The sequence below is a fragment of the Nelumbo lutea genome, chromosome 3 (genome assembly GCF_056320005.1).
Source record: "Nelumbo lutea isolate HS-2025 chromosome 3, American lotus-T2T, whole genome shotgun sequence".
Lineage (NCBI taxonomy): Eukaryota > Viridiplantae > Streptophyta > Magnoliopsida > Proteales > Nelumbonaceae > Nelumbo > Nelumbo lutea.
The window spans coordinates 107,163,098-107,178,663 of NC_142686.1; the positions used below are offsets into that span (position 1 = coordinate 107,163,098).

The 15,566-nt window shown below is 41.9% G+C and overlaps 1 protein-coding gene across 1 annotated transcript; it reads left to right on the forward strand.

The window, feature by feature from the left end:
* Positions 1–11,762: 11,762 nt before the first annotated feature.
* Positions 11,763–14,272, forward strand: LOC148867441 (Tetratricopeptide repeat (TPR)-like superfamily protein). Its single transcript, XM_088974552.1, has one exon. The coding sequence runs from the start codon at positions 11,763–11,765 to the stop codon at positions 13,590–13,592; it is 1,830 nt and encodes a 609-aa protein (XP_088830678.1). The 3' UTR covers positions 13,593–14,272.
* The last annotated feature ends 1,294 nt before the right edge of the window (positions 14,273–15,566 follow it).

A 15,566-nucleotide genomic window follows, 5' to 3' on the forward strand; every position in this document is an offset into this window, starting at 1 on the left:
ATGTAGCGGATCAGCAAGATGGATCTTGCGGAAGCTGGGGCTCAGATGACCTAGTGCATCGTATAAGTTTATTGCTTTTTCTTTATGGCATTTTTTGCTTTTCTCTCTTCAAGGTGTCTTACTCCTACTTTTCTTTTTGTAGGCAAACTCTTATGGCCATGCCTTACTAGATCATGCTTACTCCAGTCAGAAGGAGCGAGCTAGTTTGCAGACCAACAATGGTTTGCTTAATGCCGAAGTGCAGAATCTTAGGCTAGACTTGGTGGGGGAGCTTGTGGAGCGTCAACTCTTGCTACGCGAGCTGATCGAGGCAAGGTCAAAGTGTTCCTAGAAGGAGTGCTCAAGGGCTGAGCAAGCTAGGGACGAGGCGGTTGCCTCTTACTTGAATTCTCCCACGTATGAGAAGCAGCGGGCATTGGATGGTATCCCTTCGATGAAGAGGGGTTTCAAGCTGTGTCGTTGCTACCTCAAGTCTCTGTTTCCCAACCTCGATGTCAGCTCCGTTACTTGATGAAAGGTCCCACCCAAGCTCGTCACACAGGTGGACAAGGAGCCACTGAACCCGGAAGAGGAGGAGGAAGACGACGAAGAGGGGTTTGAAAAAGAAGATGGCAAAGAGGCGTTGGATGTTGCTAACAGTGACAAATAGCCTACTTCTCAGCTCGACCGAGGAATTTGTGGTTTGTTGGTGATTCTCTCTATTGTTCGGGGGATTTATGCTCCTGTAAGATCTTGGGGCCTGCGTGCCCCCTTTTGTCTAAACTTGTCAAACCATTTTTTTTTAAGGTGGACACTTGGCCGGCCTCTTGTAGGGGAGATCTGGTTCCCTTTTTCCTTTTTTAACAATAAAAAGTTTGTTTCCTTCAATGTTCTATGCTTGTCTGTTCCACGTGACTTAGCTGCGTTGTGTGGCTTTGGGTTTATCTATTACCTTACGCTTACTGCTGGGCGAGCTACTAACTCAGCGTAGGTTGTCTACGTTTCTTGCCTAGGGGGCCATTTTGCCTTCAAGTGTCTCAAGTTCGTATGCATTCCCACCAAAAATCTTAAAGACTCTATGGGGACCTTCCTAGTTCAGATTGAGCTTCCCTACTCTGGGCTTAGGCATCATGATTTTCCTGAGTACTAGGTCGCCAACTCTGAAGTTACGTTTTCTAACTTTAGCGTTGTAGTACCGAGGTGGAATTCTGTCTTATTCCCATTTGGCCGCACCAATCCTGAAATTTAATGTCTTCGAACAACTTTCCATTGTTTGAGATTGTACTCTTGGTAGGCCAAATCTGCATACTATGCTTCGCCAAAAGAAGTTTTGGACGTTGCGAGCTATTATTGTTACTAAAGGTTCAAATTCCACCCACTTGGTGAAGTAATCCACGACTAGTACGAAAAACTTCTTTTGTTCTTTAACTGGTGGGAAAGGGCCCAGTAAATCTATGCCTCCCTATGCAAATGGCCACAGACTGGTCAAATACCTTAGGTCGACAGTGGGTCGATGTAGGATGTTTGCGTGTCATTGACATTTGACGCATCGTTGGACAATTCGACTGCATTAGCTTTCATGTTGGCCTTGTCGCAAGGCTTTCTTGGCGAGGACCCTATGCCCAAGGTGTTCCCCGTAGAGGCCTTCGTGGATCTCATGTAGAACCTAGTTCCCTTCAGGTCGCCTTAGGCATCGTAGGTAAGGTAATGTGAAGGACCTCCTATAGAGAAGCTCACCTACTATCACGTAGTGTGCTACTTGTCATTCTATGCATTGAGTTGCATTCCTTTCTGTCGATAGTGTATTATGTTTCAAGTAGTTGTAGATTGGGACGATCCAGCTCGGTTCGGCGTCAATGATGTTGGCGCCTTGTTCTCTTGCCTTTTCTACCGAGGGACAAGGTAATTCTTCTATGTAAACAATCCGTTTTGTCGAGTCAATCATGCTCGCAAGTATAGAAAGTGCATCAGCCTCAGTGTTTTCCGATCTCAAAATTTGTTGGAGGTACCATGAGTTGAAACTTGGGCGAAACTTTTTAACTTTGGCGAGATATGCTGCCATGGAGGGCTCCCAAGTCTTGTAATCTACATTTAATTAATTCATGACAAGCTGTGAATCACTGCATATAACTATGTGTCTGGTTCCCACTTCCTTTGCTAGTGCTATGCCTACTAGTAAGGCCTCATGTTCAGCCTCGTTATTCGATCTTCAAAATTGAAACCGGAGCGCATATTCCAGCTTTGTCTCAGAAGGCTCATATAGCATTAAACCAGCTCCGTTTTTTCCCTGGTGGGATGAGCCATCTACGTGAAGTATCCATGGCTCCTCATCCCAGCTTGCTATCTCGCGAGGTGGAGGTGCCACAGTGGATAAATCTTTTGTTACCAGTTCCATCTGTCCAGGCGAGGGCGAATTGAAGGTACACTCGGCAATGAAATCTGCCAAGACTTGCACTTTTATCGATGCACGTGATTTGAACTGGATATCATATTCACTGAGCTCGATGACCCATTTGGTAAGTCTTCCCGAGATTTCAGGCTTTTGAAGAACTTGTTTTAGAGGTCCATCAGTTAGTACCACGATGGTGTGGGCTTGGAAATATGGCCGTAGTTTTCTGGTGGCTATCACTATTGCAAGGGCGAGTTTCTCTATGTTGGGGTATCTTGTCTCAACAGCATGGAGGATCTTGCTAGCATAATACACAGGTCGTTGTACTTAGTCTACCTCCCTCACAAGGACTGAACTTACCACTTCATCGTTTGCAGAGAGGTAGAGTTTGAGCTTGTTGCCTAACTCTGGCCTGGTCAGTATCGGTGATGAGCTGAGGTATTTCTTTAGTTTGTTAAAGGCGAGTTGGAATTCTTCAGTTCACTCAAAGGCCTAGTTCTTTTTTATGGCCTTGAAAAAGGGAAGGTACTTCCCAGTTGATTTGGACATAAACCGGTTCAAGGCTGCTATTCGTCCTATTAGTCACTAGGTTTCCTTAACCAACCTAGGTGGTCTCATGTGTATGATATATTGGATCTTCTTGGGGTTGGCCTCTATACCGCATTGGCTGATAATTTAACGAGGAACTTGCTAGAGGTTACATCGAAAGTGGACTTGTTCGGGTATAAGTTTAAGTTACGTTTTCGCAGAACATCAAACACAAGATTTAAATCAGAAAGTAGATCTTTTAAAAAAAGCATTTTTACAACCATGTCATTGACATATCATTCAACTTTATTGCCAATCAACTAAAAAAAAAAAACAAAGTTTACTAAGCGTTGATAAGTCGCCCTGGCATTTTTGAAACCGAACAGCATGACCTTGTAGCAATACATGCCTGTCTTGGTGGTGAAAGTGGTCTTCTCACGATCTCCTGGGTCCATTAGAATTTGATTGTAGCCTGAACAGACATGCCTAAAATTGAGCAATTCAAATCCTGAGGTCGCATCCATCAGGTGATCTATACTGGGTAAGGGGAAGTTGTCTTTTGGGAAGGCTCAGTTCAGGTTTGTAAAATCTGTGCACATCCGCCATTTATTGTTTGCTTTCTTTACGAGGATTGGGTTTGCCACCCAACTTGAGTATTGGACTTCCTCTATGAAGTCCGCTACTAATAGCTTCCCCACCTCGTCATTCACTATGCTCCACCTTTCCGGGGCAAGGTTTCTCTTCCTCTGCCAGATTGGTCTAACTGTAGGGTCCACATTAAGTTAATGAGTTAACAAACTAGGGTCTATACCAAGAGTTTTAGCAGTTGACCAAGAAAAAACATCTAAATTATTTAATAAAAAGCTTAGTAGTTCAGATCACAAATGTTCCTTCAGGTGGGCTCCTATTTGAAGTGCTTTCTTAGTCTCAACTTCGGAGACTTGTTCCGCAACCGTTTCCTCGATTGGGCGAGCTCTTTCCTCTACATTTTCTGGTGGTGGCTCTAAGTCTATGTTGACTGTCATCTTACCTTTGGCCTTCAACGAAGCCACATAACATTTTCGAGACTCCAGTTGGTCGCCTTGTAACATTCCTTCCCCTATGTCTGTCAGGAATTTTAGTGCCAAGTGATAGGTTGAAACCACAACCCGTAGTGCATGTAGAATTGGTCGCCTTAAAAATTGTGTTGTAAGGTGAATATGTGGCCACTACTAGGGAATCATGCTTGGAACGCTCTAGGGTGGCGAGCCCGCCTAAACTGGAAATCTGACCTTGCCATTCGGGCAAACTACCTTGTTGGTAAATCCCACTAAAGGTATGTCGGCGGACTGTAGGTTGCCTTTATTGAGTTCCATCCTGTTAAATGCTTCTGCGAACAGAATGTTTTGCTAAGCTGCCCGAATCTACTAGGATCCTCTTTACCTTGAAATCGTTGATGAGTAACTTTACTAGTAGGGCGTCATCATGGGGGTACTGAACCCCGCGCATATCACTTCTGTAAAATAAATAACTTCCTCCTTTTGGGGACGCTTGCATGGATGGCTGTCCTCTGGCTTCTATTCTTGCACTGCGTTCTTGCTACCTGATGCGGTGCAACCTACTATTATCGAACCTTCAGTGATTACGTTTATGGTCCCTCAGACCTGCCTTTCTTGTGTTTGTTGATTCTGGGTAGTCTGTTCCTGTTGCTTGTTATTCTGAGGTGCCTTCTTGTTTGTTCCCGCTTCAGGCTACCATTCATCCTTGATGAAGCATCTCAGGTAACCTCATTTGATGAGGTCTTCGATTTTGTTCTTTAAATTGCAACAATTTTCGATGTCATGTCCAAAATCCTTGTGAAAATGGCAATACTTATTTGGAGTCCGGGTGCTGGGGTCTCTCCCCTCATCTTGGGAGGCCACTTCACGTAATCATTGGACTGAATCTGCATTAGGATCTCCTTCCTCCTAGTATTTAATGAGGTAAATACCCTGGTGTATGCTAGTGGCGTTGTTGATCGCTGACCTGTCATTCTAGCTGGCGACCTGCTTTTCTGGTGTGGCGAGCTGCTACGCCTTCTTCTTGGGGATTTGCTCTTTCTGGGCGACATGCTTCTCCGCCTGGTTCTGCTTGTGCTTACTTCTTCGTCCGCTCATTTCTTTTTTGTTGTCTCAGATTTTGTGCCTACTGCTTCCTTTGCTCTGATGAAATCATTGGCTACTTCAAGGAATTTTTCCATGGTAGCTGGGGGATGCAATTTGACTTCCCACTTCAATTTGTGGTGTTTAACTCCTTTCTTGGTCGTTCTGAGTTACACGGAGGGATCTAGATATGGTATTTGTAGTCATTCCATGTTGAATTGTCGAATGTAGCCCCTGAGTGTCTCATTGGGCCTCTGGATGATGTTGAATAAACACGTGGCTGATTTTGAATGTCGCTTGCTAGTGACGAACTAGTTGATAAAAAGTCTAGCGAAGTCGTCCTAGTTCTTGATAGAACCCGGGGCCAATCCTAAGTACCTGAGCCACACTTCTTCCTTCAAAGTGGTGGGGAATGCAATGCACATACTGGTGTCGTTTTCTCCTTGGAGGAGCATAAGGGCTTGGAAGCTATTCGCTCGGGTGTTAGTGGAGTCTCGCAGGTCAAGCCAGGCTGCTCTGAGAGTGAGACCATCTTACCAGTTGCCACGCTGCATTCTCTAGGTTGTACCATATTGTTTGCCTGGGCAAGCTGTATTTTCTTTCCTGCGTGGTGTGTCCACTTCTTCCTTTTAGTGTACTCGGTGGAGCTAGCTACATTGGACTCAGCTGGTGCATCTGCTTGACTCTTTACCTGCTCATTTCGGACTGCCGCGTCTTCTTTGTCTGGGACCTGAATTTGACTTTGCATTCGCTAGGGAGGTGGGTCTTCACGATTCAAGTTGTTAAAAGGTAGTTGTTGGCTGTTAGGTGGTCACTGCTAGTTATTATGAGGCTGACTACCTCACGATGTTTGTTGATCATCCCACTGGATCGGCTGATCTGGTGTCACGGGGCATGGTTTTCGATACTGCTGTTGCTGACACTATTGTTGCTGCTACTGAAGCTATTGTTGTTGAACTTGTGGTTGCTGTTGCTACTGGATTGTTGCTGCTATTGTCCAATAACGAATACGAATCTATTTTCCCACGACCGCATTTTTTCGGTCATGTTGTTGACGCATCATACCAAATCATTAAACTGTTAGTTCCTAGATTTGTACGATGGTTATAGGTCGCCCATGGGTCTTGTGGCGCATGGTTCGGCGAGCTGTTCCTATAATAGCGGTAACGGTGTTAGAGCGGGTGCGGTGCACGGGACGGTTTCAGGGCGAGTTGTCGTTGTCGGTGGGCTGAGCTTGCCTCAGCTCAGCCATGTTTCTGTCGTAGACTGCCACGTGCCGAACTGGCGAGCTGCCTTGCTGAGTTGGACGCTGTGTTGCTGACAGGGCCCACGTGTTTGCAGTTACATGGGTTGACCAAAATGCCCCTCATTAGGACCAGATCAAATGGTCAAACTAGAGAAATTGGGAATCGGTCATTTGATCGGTTTCGTTTCACTCCAGAACCTTCTTTTGGCAAAAAACTATTGATTTGGTCAGCAAACCATTGACCCGGGTGATTGAACCGTCGATCTGTTGTTAGAATGGGTCGTCCATTCTATTCAAATGGTCGGACCATTTGACCCAGGAATCGGACCGCTAAACTGTTCATTGTTCGGTTCGATTTTAAAAACCTTTGAAAAAACAAGCCAAAGGTTAAGATCCTAGTAGGCTTCAAGTAAGAAGCTGATTTTTTTTTTTTCATATGATAATGGCATAATGTCATACGTGGCTTCCTATGGGTTCCATTATAAATGAAGTGATGCCCGGTTTGATGGTTCAATCTTTAGGGTCAAACGGGTTGGCCAATCTCTCTCTTTCTCTCTATGTTTTTGTTTTCATGCATCAATACTTTATGTCAATTGATCATTTATTGGAAATGTTTCAAAATCCTTGATAGAGTTTAGGATAAATTAGAGAATGATACCTATACTTTGTAGTTGGGATTAGTTGAAAGTTTTAGGTGTTCAGCCGGGTGTGGCATGTAGAACCGGCAAAAAGTTGACCCAATCTGTGAATCCGACCCAATTCAACCCAAAAAAGATAGGGTTAGGGTCTCATATTTAGCTACTTGAATGTAAAAATGATCCGACTCGACTCAATCCAAAAAAAAACTAGGTTGGATTGGGTTGGGTCATGGATCAATCCGCTGACCCGATTATTTATGCATTATTAGAAGTTTCCACTCTTTAATTTTTTTCTATTTAGTCTTTACTTTTTATTGTTTACTATTTAAATTGTTAAATGTTCAAATTTTTTATTTTATATTTAGAATTTTAAGGTTAATTCTTTTAATTTTGACATTTTCATATAATTTTTTTTTATTTTTATAAATTTCAGTTATTTTTGGGAATGATCCGAATTAACCCATGGGTCAACCCTAACCCAAACATTTAGGGTTAGGGCCTAGCATTTGACAACCCAACCCGAAATCAACCCGAATTACCTTGACCCACCCAACCCAATTGCCAAGTCTAGGCATTAGAGATAAGACACCACATCAGTGATAAAATACATGAGATCCACACGGAGAAATTGAATGATTGTGGGCCTATGTATTTTAAGACTTAAAGCGTTCGGCTAATCCTATTTCTATACTTTGAAGGTAGTGACACTTAAGGCCTGAACTTTTTAATTACCATAATTTAGTTTAGTGCCCAAAACTTTTTACATATACATTTAAGTCCAATTACATGAAGTAAGATAAATATAAAACTAGCGGGGTAAAATGAGTGTAGAAAAACAATTCTTAAAAATGTATGAGATTTTCTGTTTGGAGGGGCTGCGAATAATGACAATGGCAAGGGTCTCTTAGCAATATGTAAATAACACAAGGGGTGTTTTGACAGTTTTGACATAGTTTCAGGAATATGTTTTTGAAATAAATTAATTAAATATTTGAAAGGGGTGTAATAAGAAATGCGCATGAGAATTTAAAGAGATAAACATCAAATATGAAATATTTATTATAATAAATTAATATAAATATAATATATTAAAATTTATTTTGTATATATTTTAGTATATAATATAAAAAAATATTTGTTTATTATTTTAAATATAATTATAGATATTTTATATGTTAAAATCTATAAATACTATAATATATATAATTACATTAAGATTTTAATTGAATCAGATGTGTTTTATGTTAAAATCCATAAAAACACATCATTCACATCAGATGATAAAACTGGTGAAACGTAACCCGGAGACAAAAGTAGTTCATCTCCAAGTCGGTTTTATGAAAAAAAAAAAAAACTTCATTTAAAAAACAGACTAACAATCAGCCAATACGAAAATTTCAATGTCTAGAAAAAGCGGAGGCTCATTATACATGCCATCAAATATAAAGACATCAACATTTATTGTCTAAGTACTTATAACAAATATACAAATACAAAACATTTCATTGTTTACACATGCAATCAATTAAAAAGAAATGGAGGCTCATTGAAATGAGTCAAAATGACAGTGGAAAAAAAAAAGTAATGGAGGCTCATTGGAAGGACACCATCACTTGTTTGGCGTCTCGAGCCTCGAGCTGATATTTGCTAAATGAAATATTTTTCATCTGTAGTTCCCACCAATAGACCTGTTTATGGGCCGGGCCGAGTCGGGTTTGGACCGGGTTTTTATTTTTCAATAATGGAAATTTGTTAGGCCCGAGCCTGAGTTCGGTCTGACCAACGGGCTTATAATTTGGGCCCGAGCCCGAGCCCGAGCTGAGTTTGTTGCTGGTGATTGTGTTCGCTGGAGCTGAATTCATGGTGATTGTGAGCTGTGACTTGCGATTTTAGCAGTGATCAGTTCGTCGTCGCCGATGCCTATATTCGCCGCCTCGAGGACTCACCGCCGGAGTTGTTGCGCCAGTGAATGTTCGTCGCTTCACCAATTGTGTGGTTGCCTGAGAGTGTGAGGACTAAGGATTGAAAACTGTGGAGGATGTGGAGAAGAGAGGTTCGGCTGGAAAAAGAGGTGAAAGAGCCAAAGAGAGGTAATTCGATTAGGGTTTTTAACTTCAATTATAAGTCGGGCCGGGCCAGGCTATTTTGGCAAATCTCGAGCCTGGCTCGAATTTATTGTGGGTCAAGCTTTTTGACCCGAGGTTAAACCCACAGGTTCATTTGCATGTTCAAGCCCATCCGGAGGCCGGGCCAGCCCATTAGGCCACCCGGCCCATGAACAGGTCTACCCACCAATCACTAACACCTGTCATATTAATTTTAAATTTGGATTAAATTCTACACATCTAACAATATTTTAAATCCTCATTCCATGAAGAATGAAGAAAAAAAAATTTTTATCCGTCAAATTGGTCGACTTTCAACCATGAATATAATTCATTCCAATTCTATGAAAATCACAAAACAATTAATTAAACAAACGAAAAAGAAAGAGAGAAATCATGTTGGGCCGTTCAACTTACAGTTGGCTATTTCCCCAGTTCCTCTGTTCTTCTTCAACCCTCACACCTCCCCCCCACTCCTGAATTACGTGTTGTGAGTAACAACCACTGAACAATAAGAGCAATCATCCACTAAGGTGTGAGGCAACAGCTGGAGGAGTCTGGCCGTCGAGTCTTTGATGGTCATCAGACGACTGACGTAAACCATCATCCATCTCCGTCCCATTAATATCCTCTATCATCCACACTACTACCTAAAAATCAGGCCTCTAGTAACAATACACCGAAGTTATACATCAAAACATGTTCGAAATGCCACTTTTTTTTTTTTTTTCATTTTAATACAAATTAAAAATGAAAAGAGGAATTTCCCTTGCTGTAACAGCTCGAGCCAGGGATAAGCGAGAGAAAGAGAAGGAAATCGGCTTAAAAAAAAAGAAAAAAATCGTACCATGCAGAAGAGCAAATAAACTTCCGGCGGCATGTTATCATAGACAAGTAGCTTCTCGTCCTTTGTTTAGTAAAATGCTCTTAGAGGAACCACAACTCCATCTGCATCTCGAATTCATTCTTTTGAACCACTGCATCCTCGAGTCTCTTCGTCCCTTCCTCTAGAACCGCTTTATATGAAGTACCGACACTTTCTTTCCCCAAAACCACCATAGAAAGAGAGAGAATGCATTAGAGAAGGAAGAAATACAAAGGGAGTTGAGAGAGGGACCAGAGAAGTGGAGAGAAATTGAGAGCGTAAGATGATGGCTTTCTCGGCAAGCTTCTCCTCGGAAGAGGTGAACGAAAAAGGATGGGAGGGGCTGGTGAAGGTGAAGGTTACCGGGCAGTAACCTCTGAGGGTGCGGAATGGTTGGGAGCATGCAAGGGGCCATTGGCTGTCAAACATCAAGACGCCAGTGCTAGTCCGCCTGTAGTAGTCATGGAGAAGAGATAGGAGAGGGGGAGTCGGAGGGAGGACATGACTAAGAGAGAGAAAGAGAGGGGGATTCATGGGGAAGTTGAAAGTAGGAACCAGAGAGCGGAGATGGCTTGCTTGGCAAGCTTGAACACCAGAACAAAGAAAGATGGGGCAGAGAAAGATAGAAGAGAGAAAAAGTGAAGGCATTTTTTACTGCACGGAGAGACCATCCCAATCGTTTTATATATATAACCAACATGTAAGCATTGCTCAATGTTAATCCATCCTTATCATTTGGAGACTTTATTAGAGTTTAGAGAATTCAAAAAATTGAATAATAAAAATAGGAGAAATCTCAACATAGGGGGATTTCATGATTTCAAGTATTTAAACTTTCGAAAACTATCAATTTAATACTAGCTGTTGGCAGTCCGTCAGTTATTATTTCAAAATTCCAAAATTATCCTTTTAAAAAGACAGTTAATTGTCAACCAGATCAACGATGAAGAGTCTCAAATGCTCTGAAAATTACGAAATCTTAAAGATAAAGGAAAACAACGGTTAAAACAAGATTTCTTCCACGATGAGCAGACGAGGCTCTCTGAATGCAGTCTGGCAACGGTTAAAACAAGGTTTCATCTCTAAATTCTGAAAAGAAGAAGCAGCAGAATCATGACTCTTAATCGATATTGGAAAACCCATTAGAAATTGAAGGCTGGCGAAGAGAAAGAGCGACGGGCTTCATGTTCTTGGAACAGGGGAATTCTGTCGACGATCGCCGGCGGGACAATACGAAGCGTGGGCAAAGCAGGTTTACTTTTTTTAAACAGGAATCCAGCTCTGAGATTATGGTGTTGAACACAAAGAACAGGCTAATTAAAAGAAAATTAGATGATATTCGAAGGATATTTGTGTCATTTCATATATCACTTAACCTATATTAACGATTTTGGACTAGACATGTTTTGACTTCTGAAGTTCGGATGCTACCTTGCGACAACCCATGAATTTTTAAAATTCAGTTTTGAAGTAAAAGTTCATTTTTCTCCAGGTCGGAATTAAAATGTCAGCACTTGAAAGTTCAGACTCCAAATCAATCGAGGTCTGTTGACTCTTCTCTTTAACCCCATCTTCTCTTCCTCTAACAAAACACCCAACTCTGTTCGTTGTCTTAAGGAAGAAGACCTAATTCTATTCACCATTTCAATCGGTTTGACATTCACGATTCAAGGTTTGTGGCTTGTCATCCGAGTAATCCTTTGGAAGCATGGTTGAATGAGGAAATTTAGTAGCTGATTCTCTCTATCAGATTCAGGCCAGTATGGATGGCAGATCATTCACCGAGGACTCCCTTTTCTTTCGCATATCTGAGCCGATTTTCCGTATCTGTTATCTTCTTGCGCCCAATATTGGTTGCAGCATGTAATGCGGTGTGGCTAATGGGCTAGCAAATGCGGCAAAGCTATGCCATGTTGCTGAGACAAAGTCTTCTCCTTGTCGGCTGTCCATATCTTTGCCTCCAGAACCAATGGTCGGGTTTCCATTCCCAAACCCAGTTAGTGCAGCAACTCCAAAATTCCACCAATTTCGTTTCTGTAATCTCCATCCACTCAAACGTTTTGAAATCCGGATTTTCGAACGATACCTTCACCACCAATCATCTGATAAATGCTTACGTACGATTTCAGAGAACTGGCGATGCCCATCGACTCTTCGGCGAAATGCCCGAACCAAACGTTGTCTCTTGGACTTCTCTTATGGCTGGTTACATCGACGCTAACCAACCCGAAGTCGCTCTTTGGCTCTTCGAAAGAATGCGGGAAACTTCTACATGGCCCAATGCTTTCACCTTTTCTACTGCGGTTAATGCTTGCTCCATCCTTGCTGACCTTAAAACAGGCAGGAAACTCCATTCCCGCATCCAGATGCTTGGGTTTCAATCAAACCTTGTTGTTTGCGCATCCCTCATCGATATGTATGGGAAAACCAACCAAGTCGATGAAGCTCGTCAGGTGTTTGATACAATGGTGTACCACAACATTGTTTCTTGGACTTCAATGATGGCGGCATATGCCCAGAATGCACGAGGCCATGATGCACTGGAGCTGTTTAGGGAATTCGTTCGATTAAATTCAGACCCGCCGAACCATTTCATGTTGGCGAGTGTTGTTAGTGCTTGTGCAAGCTTGGGTAGATTAGTCACAGGGAAAGTAACCCATGCGGCTATAATTCGCGGTGGCCACAATTCAAATGATATTGTTGCCACTGCACTTGTTGACATGTATGCAAAATGCGGGTCCTTAAATTATTCCACCAAGGTCTTCCGACTGATCCAGAACCCTGGTGTGATACCATATACGTCAATGATAGCAGGAGCTGCAAAACATGGGCTTGGGACATTTTCCATTGAACTCTTCAAAGAGATGCTCGAGAGAGGAATAAGACCTAACGATGTCACCTTTATTGGGGTATTACATGCTTGCAGCCATTCAGGTCTCGTTGATGTAGGACTTGAATACTTGAATTCCATGTACACCAGGCATGGGATAACACCAGAAGCGAAACATTACACCTGCACTGTTGATATGCTTGGTCGCGCTGGCCGTCTGGATGAGGCTTACCAGTTGGCAATGGCTATCCAAGTAGAACCTGATGACAGAGCACTATTGTGGGGCACACTGCTGTCGGCTAGTAGGAATCATGGAAGGTTGGATTTTGCTATCGAGGCAGGTCAGAGGTTAGTTGAATCAAACCAACAAGTAGCGGCTGCTTATGTCACTATGTCGAACACATATGCATCAGTTGGGAAATGGGATACTGCTCATAGACTCCGTTCTGAAATGAAACAACGAGGAATCCACAAAGAACCAGGGTGTAGTTGGGTCGAGATAAAGAATGCATTATATGTCTTCTATGCTGGAGACATGCAATCATGCGTTCGCGGGAGTGAGGTGGTGAAGTTGTTGAGTGAATTGGAGGTGAGAATGAAGGAGAGAGGCTATGTTGGGGGTAGCAATGGATTGGTGTTTGTTGATGTGGAGGAGGAAGGCAAGGAGGCAATAGTTGGTCTCCATAGTGAGAGGCTGGCTTTGGGTTTTGGATTGTTAAGCATTCCTAAAAGGATGACTATTAGAGTGATGAAGAACTTGAGAATGTGTTGGGACTGTCATGAGGCCTTCAAACTCATAAGCGAGATTGTGGGGAGAGATTTCGTCGTCAGGGACATAAATAGATTTCATCATTTCAAAGATGGCTCTTGCAATTGCAGGGATTTTTGGTGATATATCATGCAATAACTTATATATTTTCATTCGACAAAAAGAGAATAAAAAATAAATGGATAAGTTAAACAACCAAAGTGTGGAACTAAAAGGCCCCATTACCTCCTAGGTACCCAGCTATCTGTGGTCTTGGGAGGGTGGACTTGTCATGACTTCTGAGATTAGTTTTATGTGTTTGCGTTTCTTCTTTACAATTATTATGCTTATAGGAAAAAAAGTATGGTTCCCTCATAAACCCCACCATACCACAAGTGCAAAAATGATGCAAAGTTATCAATCAGTGTAAAGCATCTTCCTCCACTGCCTGAATGATGCACTATGGTGTAAAGGAATGCCAAGAGTTGCAACCGGTATTGATTAGAGCTACTTCAATGCTAGATTGTGGATCACTGCATTGCAGCATCAGGGTTCAAATGAAAAATGATTAATAGAAATTTTTAGCTCAGATATCTATAATTGGAATATGTCATGGGGAAGGAAGAGCATCTTCCTTGAATAGTGTATTGACTTTTTTTGACAATGACTTGGGTAAAGCTATGGTCCAACCCAAACTCCAGCCTTCAAGGTCCTTTATGCTTATAATTCTCAGGAAGAGCAGGCTGTTAGACAATATATGCCCTTAAGATCCAATGGATATTGTACATTGATTTTATTTTGAATAAAAGTTTATTTCTTAATTACATGTGTTGTTGACTATGCTTCCGTGAATTATCCCTTGAACTGTATTATAGAATTATGATAGTAGTTAACTTGCTTTGAGACACTCATAATTGGTATGCAAACTAAATGTTCTTAGTGAATAAACTTGGGAAATTTATTCTGACAATGTTGACACAGCTGTACTGCCTTACGAGGAGTGGTTTGTCTCAACCATTTAGGCTACACCCAAGTATGAGTGTGGGTGTTTGTGAAATACTGAATTGGAGCACTTTTTCTCACTTTTTCCCAAAGTTGCAGGGTTGTATGAAATCCTAGATTAAGGTCATAGAGAAGGCTTTTTGACTCTAGGTTAGTGTTTCTTGCCTAGTAGCACTACGTATTGATTTTCGTTTGTTTCAGTTTAGCCAATGAAACATTCTGGGGGTGCGACAAAGCAGCCTATGAACTCTGAGTTTGGTTAGGGTAGGGTCTATAGAGACACAGTTGGGTGTGGTAACCATTGTGAAACTTTCTGGAATTAATGATCTAGCTTGGTCTCAAATCTCAATGAATAAAAATATATGTTTGTAGTAGAGGAAAATGGGGTTATATTACTAGGAGTAAGAAGCAACCTAAGGAGGAAGACCCTACTTATGAGAAGTGGATGTAGGAAACTACATAGTTGTAGGTTCATGTTAATCAGCACTATTTGTGGATGGGTATTGCAAAGGAGATATGAGACGGTGTTACAAAAACATATTCTCAGAAATTGAATGTAACTAGAGCTTATAAACTCAAGAGTGAGGTGAATAATCTGAGACATGGGATTAAGTTGATGGAAACTGTTGTATGGCAATTCACTAAAGATGGTGAGACTCACAGTAAGTTGGTAGAGCGGAATGGGGTATTTGAGTTCCTCACTGGGCTCAATCTCACATATGATATTGTGAGGTAGAATATCCTAGCAAAAGATGAGGTGACCCTATCTCAATCTTATGCCTTGGTTAGTAGTGAGGAGAGTAGGAGACATGTTCAGATTGTGGAAGCTCTAGTTGATCACTTTGCCAATGTTGGGATGAAACCAAAGGCTACTACTGAAAAGAAGGATGTGGTGTGTGAATATTGTAAGAAACCAAAACACACAAAGGACACTTGCTGGAAGTTGCATCCATAGCTATTACCTGCTAGATTCAAGAAGAGTAATAATGATAAGAAGAATGGAAGTGTGAGAGGTGGCTTTTCTAATGTAGCCACCTCCTCTGAGAATGAAAAAGGGTCTGGTGATGAGAAGTCTATAGGGGATTAGCTTGCAACTACTAGAGCAGAGTATGAGAG

Bases quoted from the DNA above. Each gene is read 5' to 3' on its own strand.
- LOC148867441 (XM_088974552.1), top strand. From the start codon at position 11,763: ATGCGGCAAAGCTATGCCATGTTGCTGAGACAAAGTCTTCTCCTTGTC.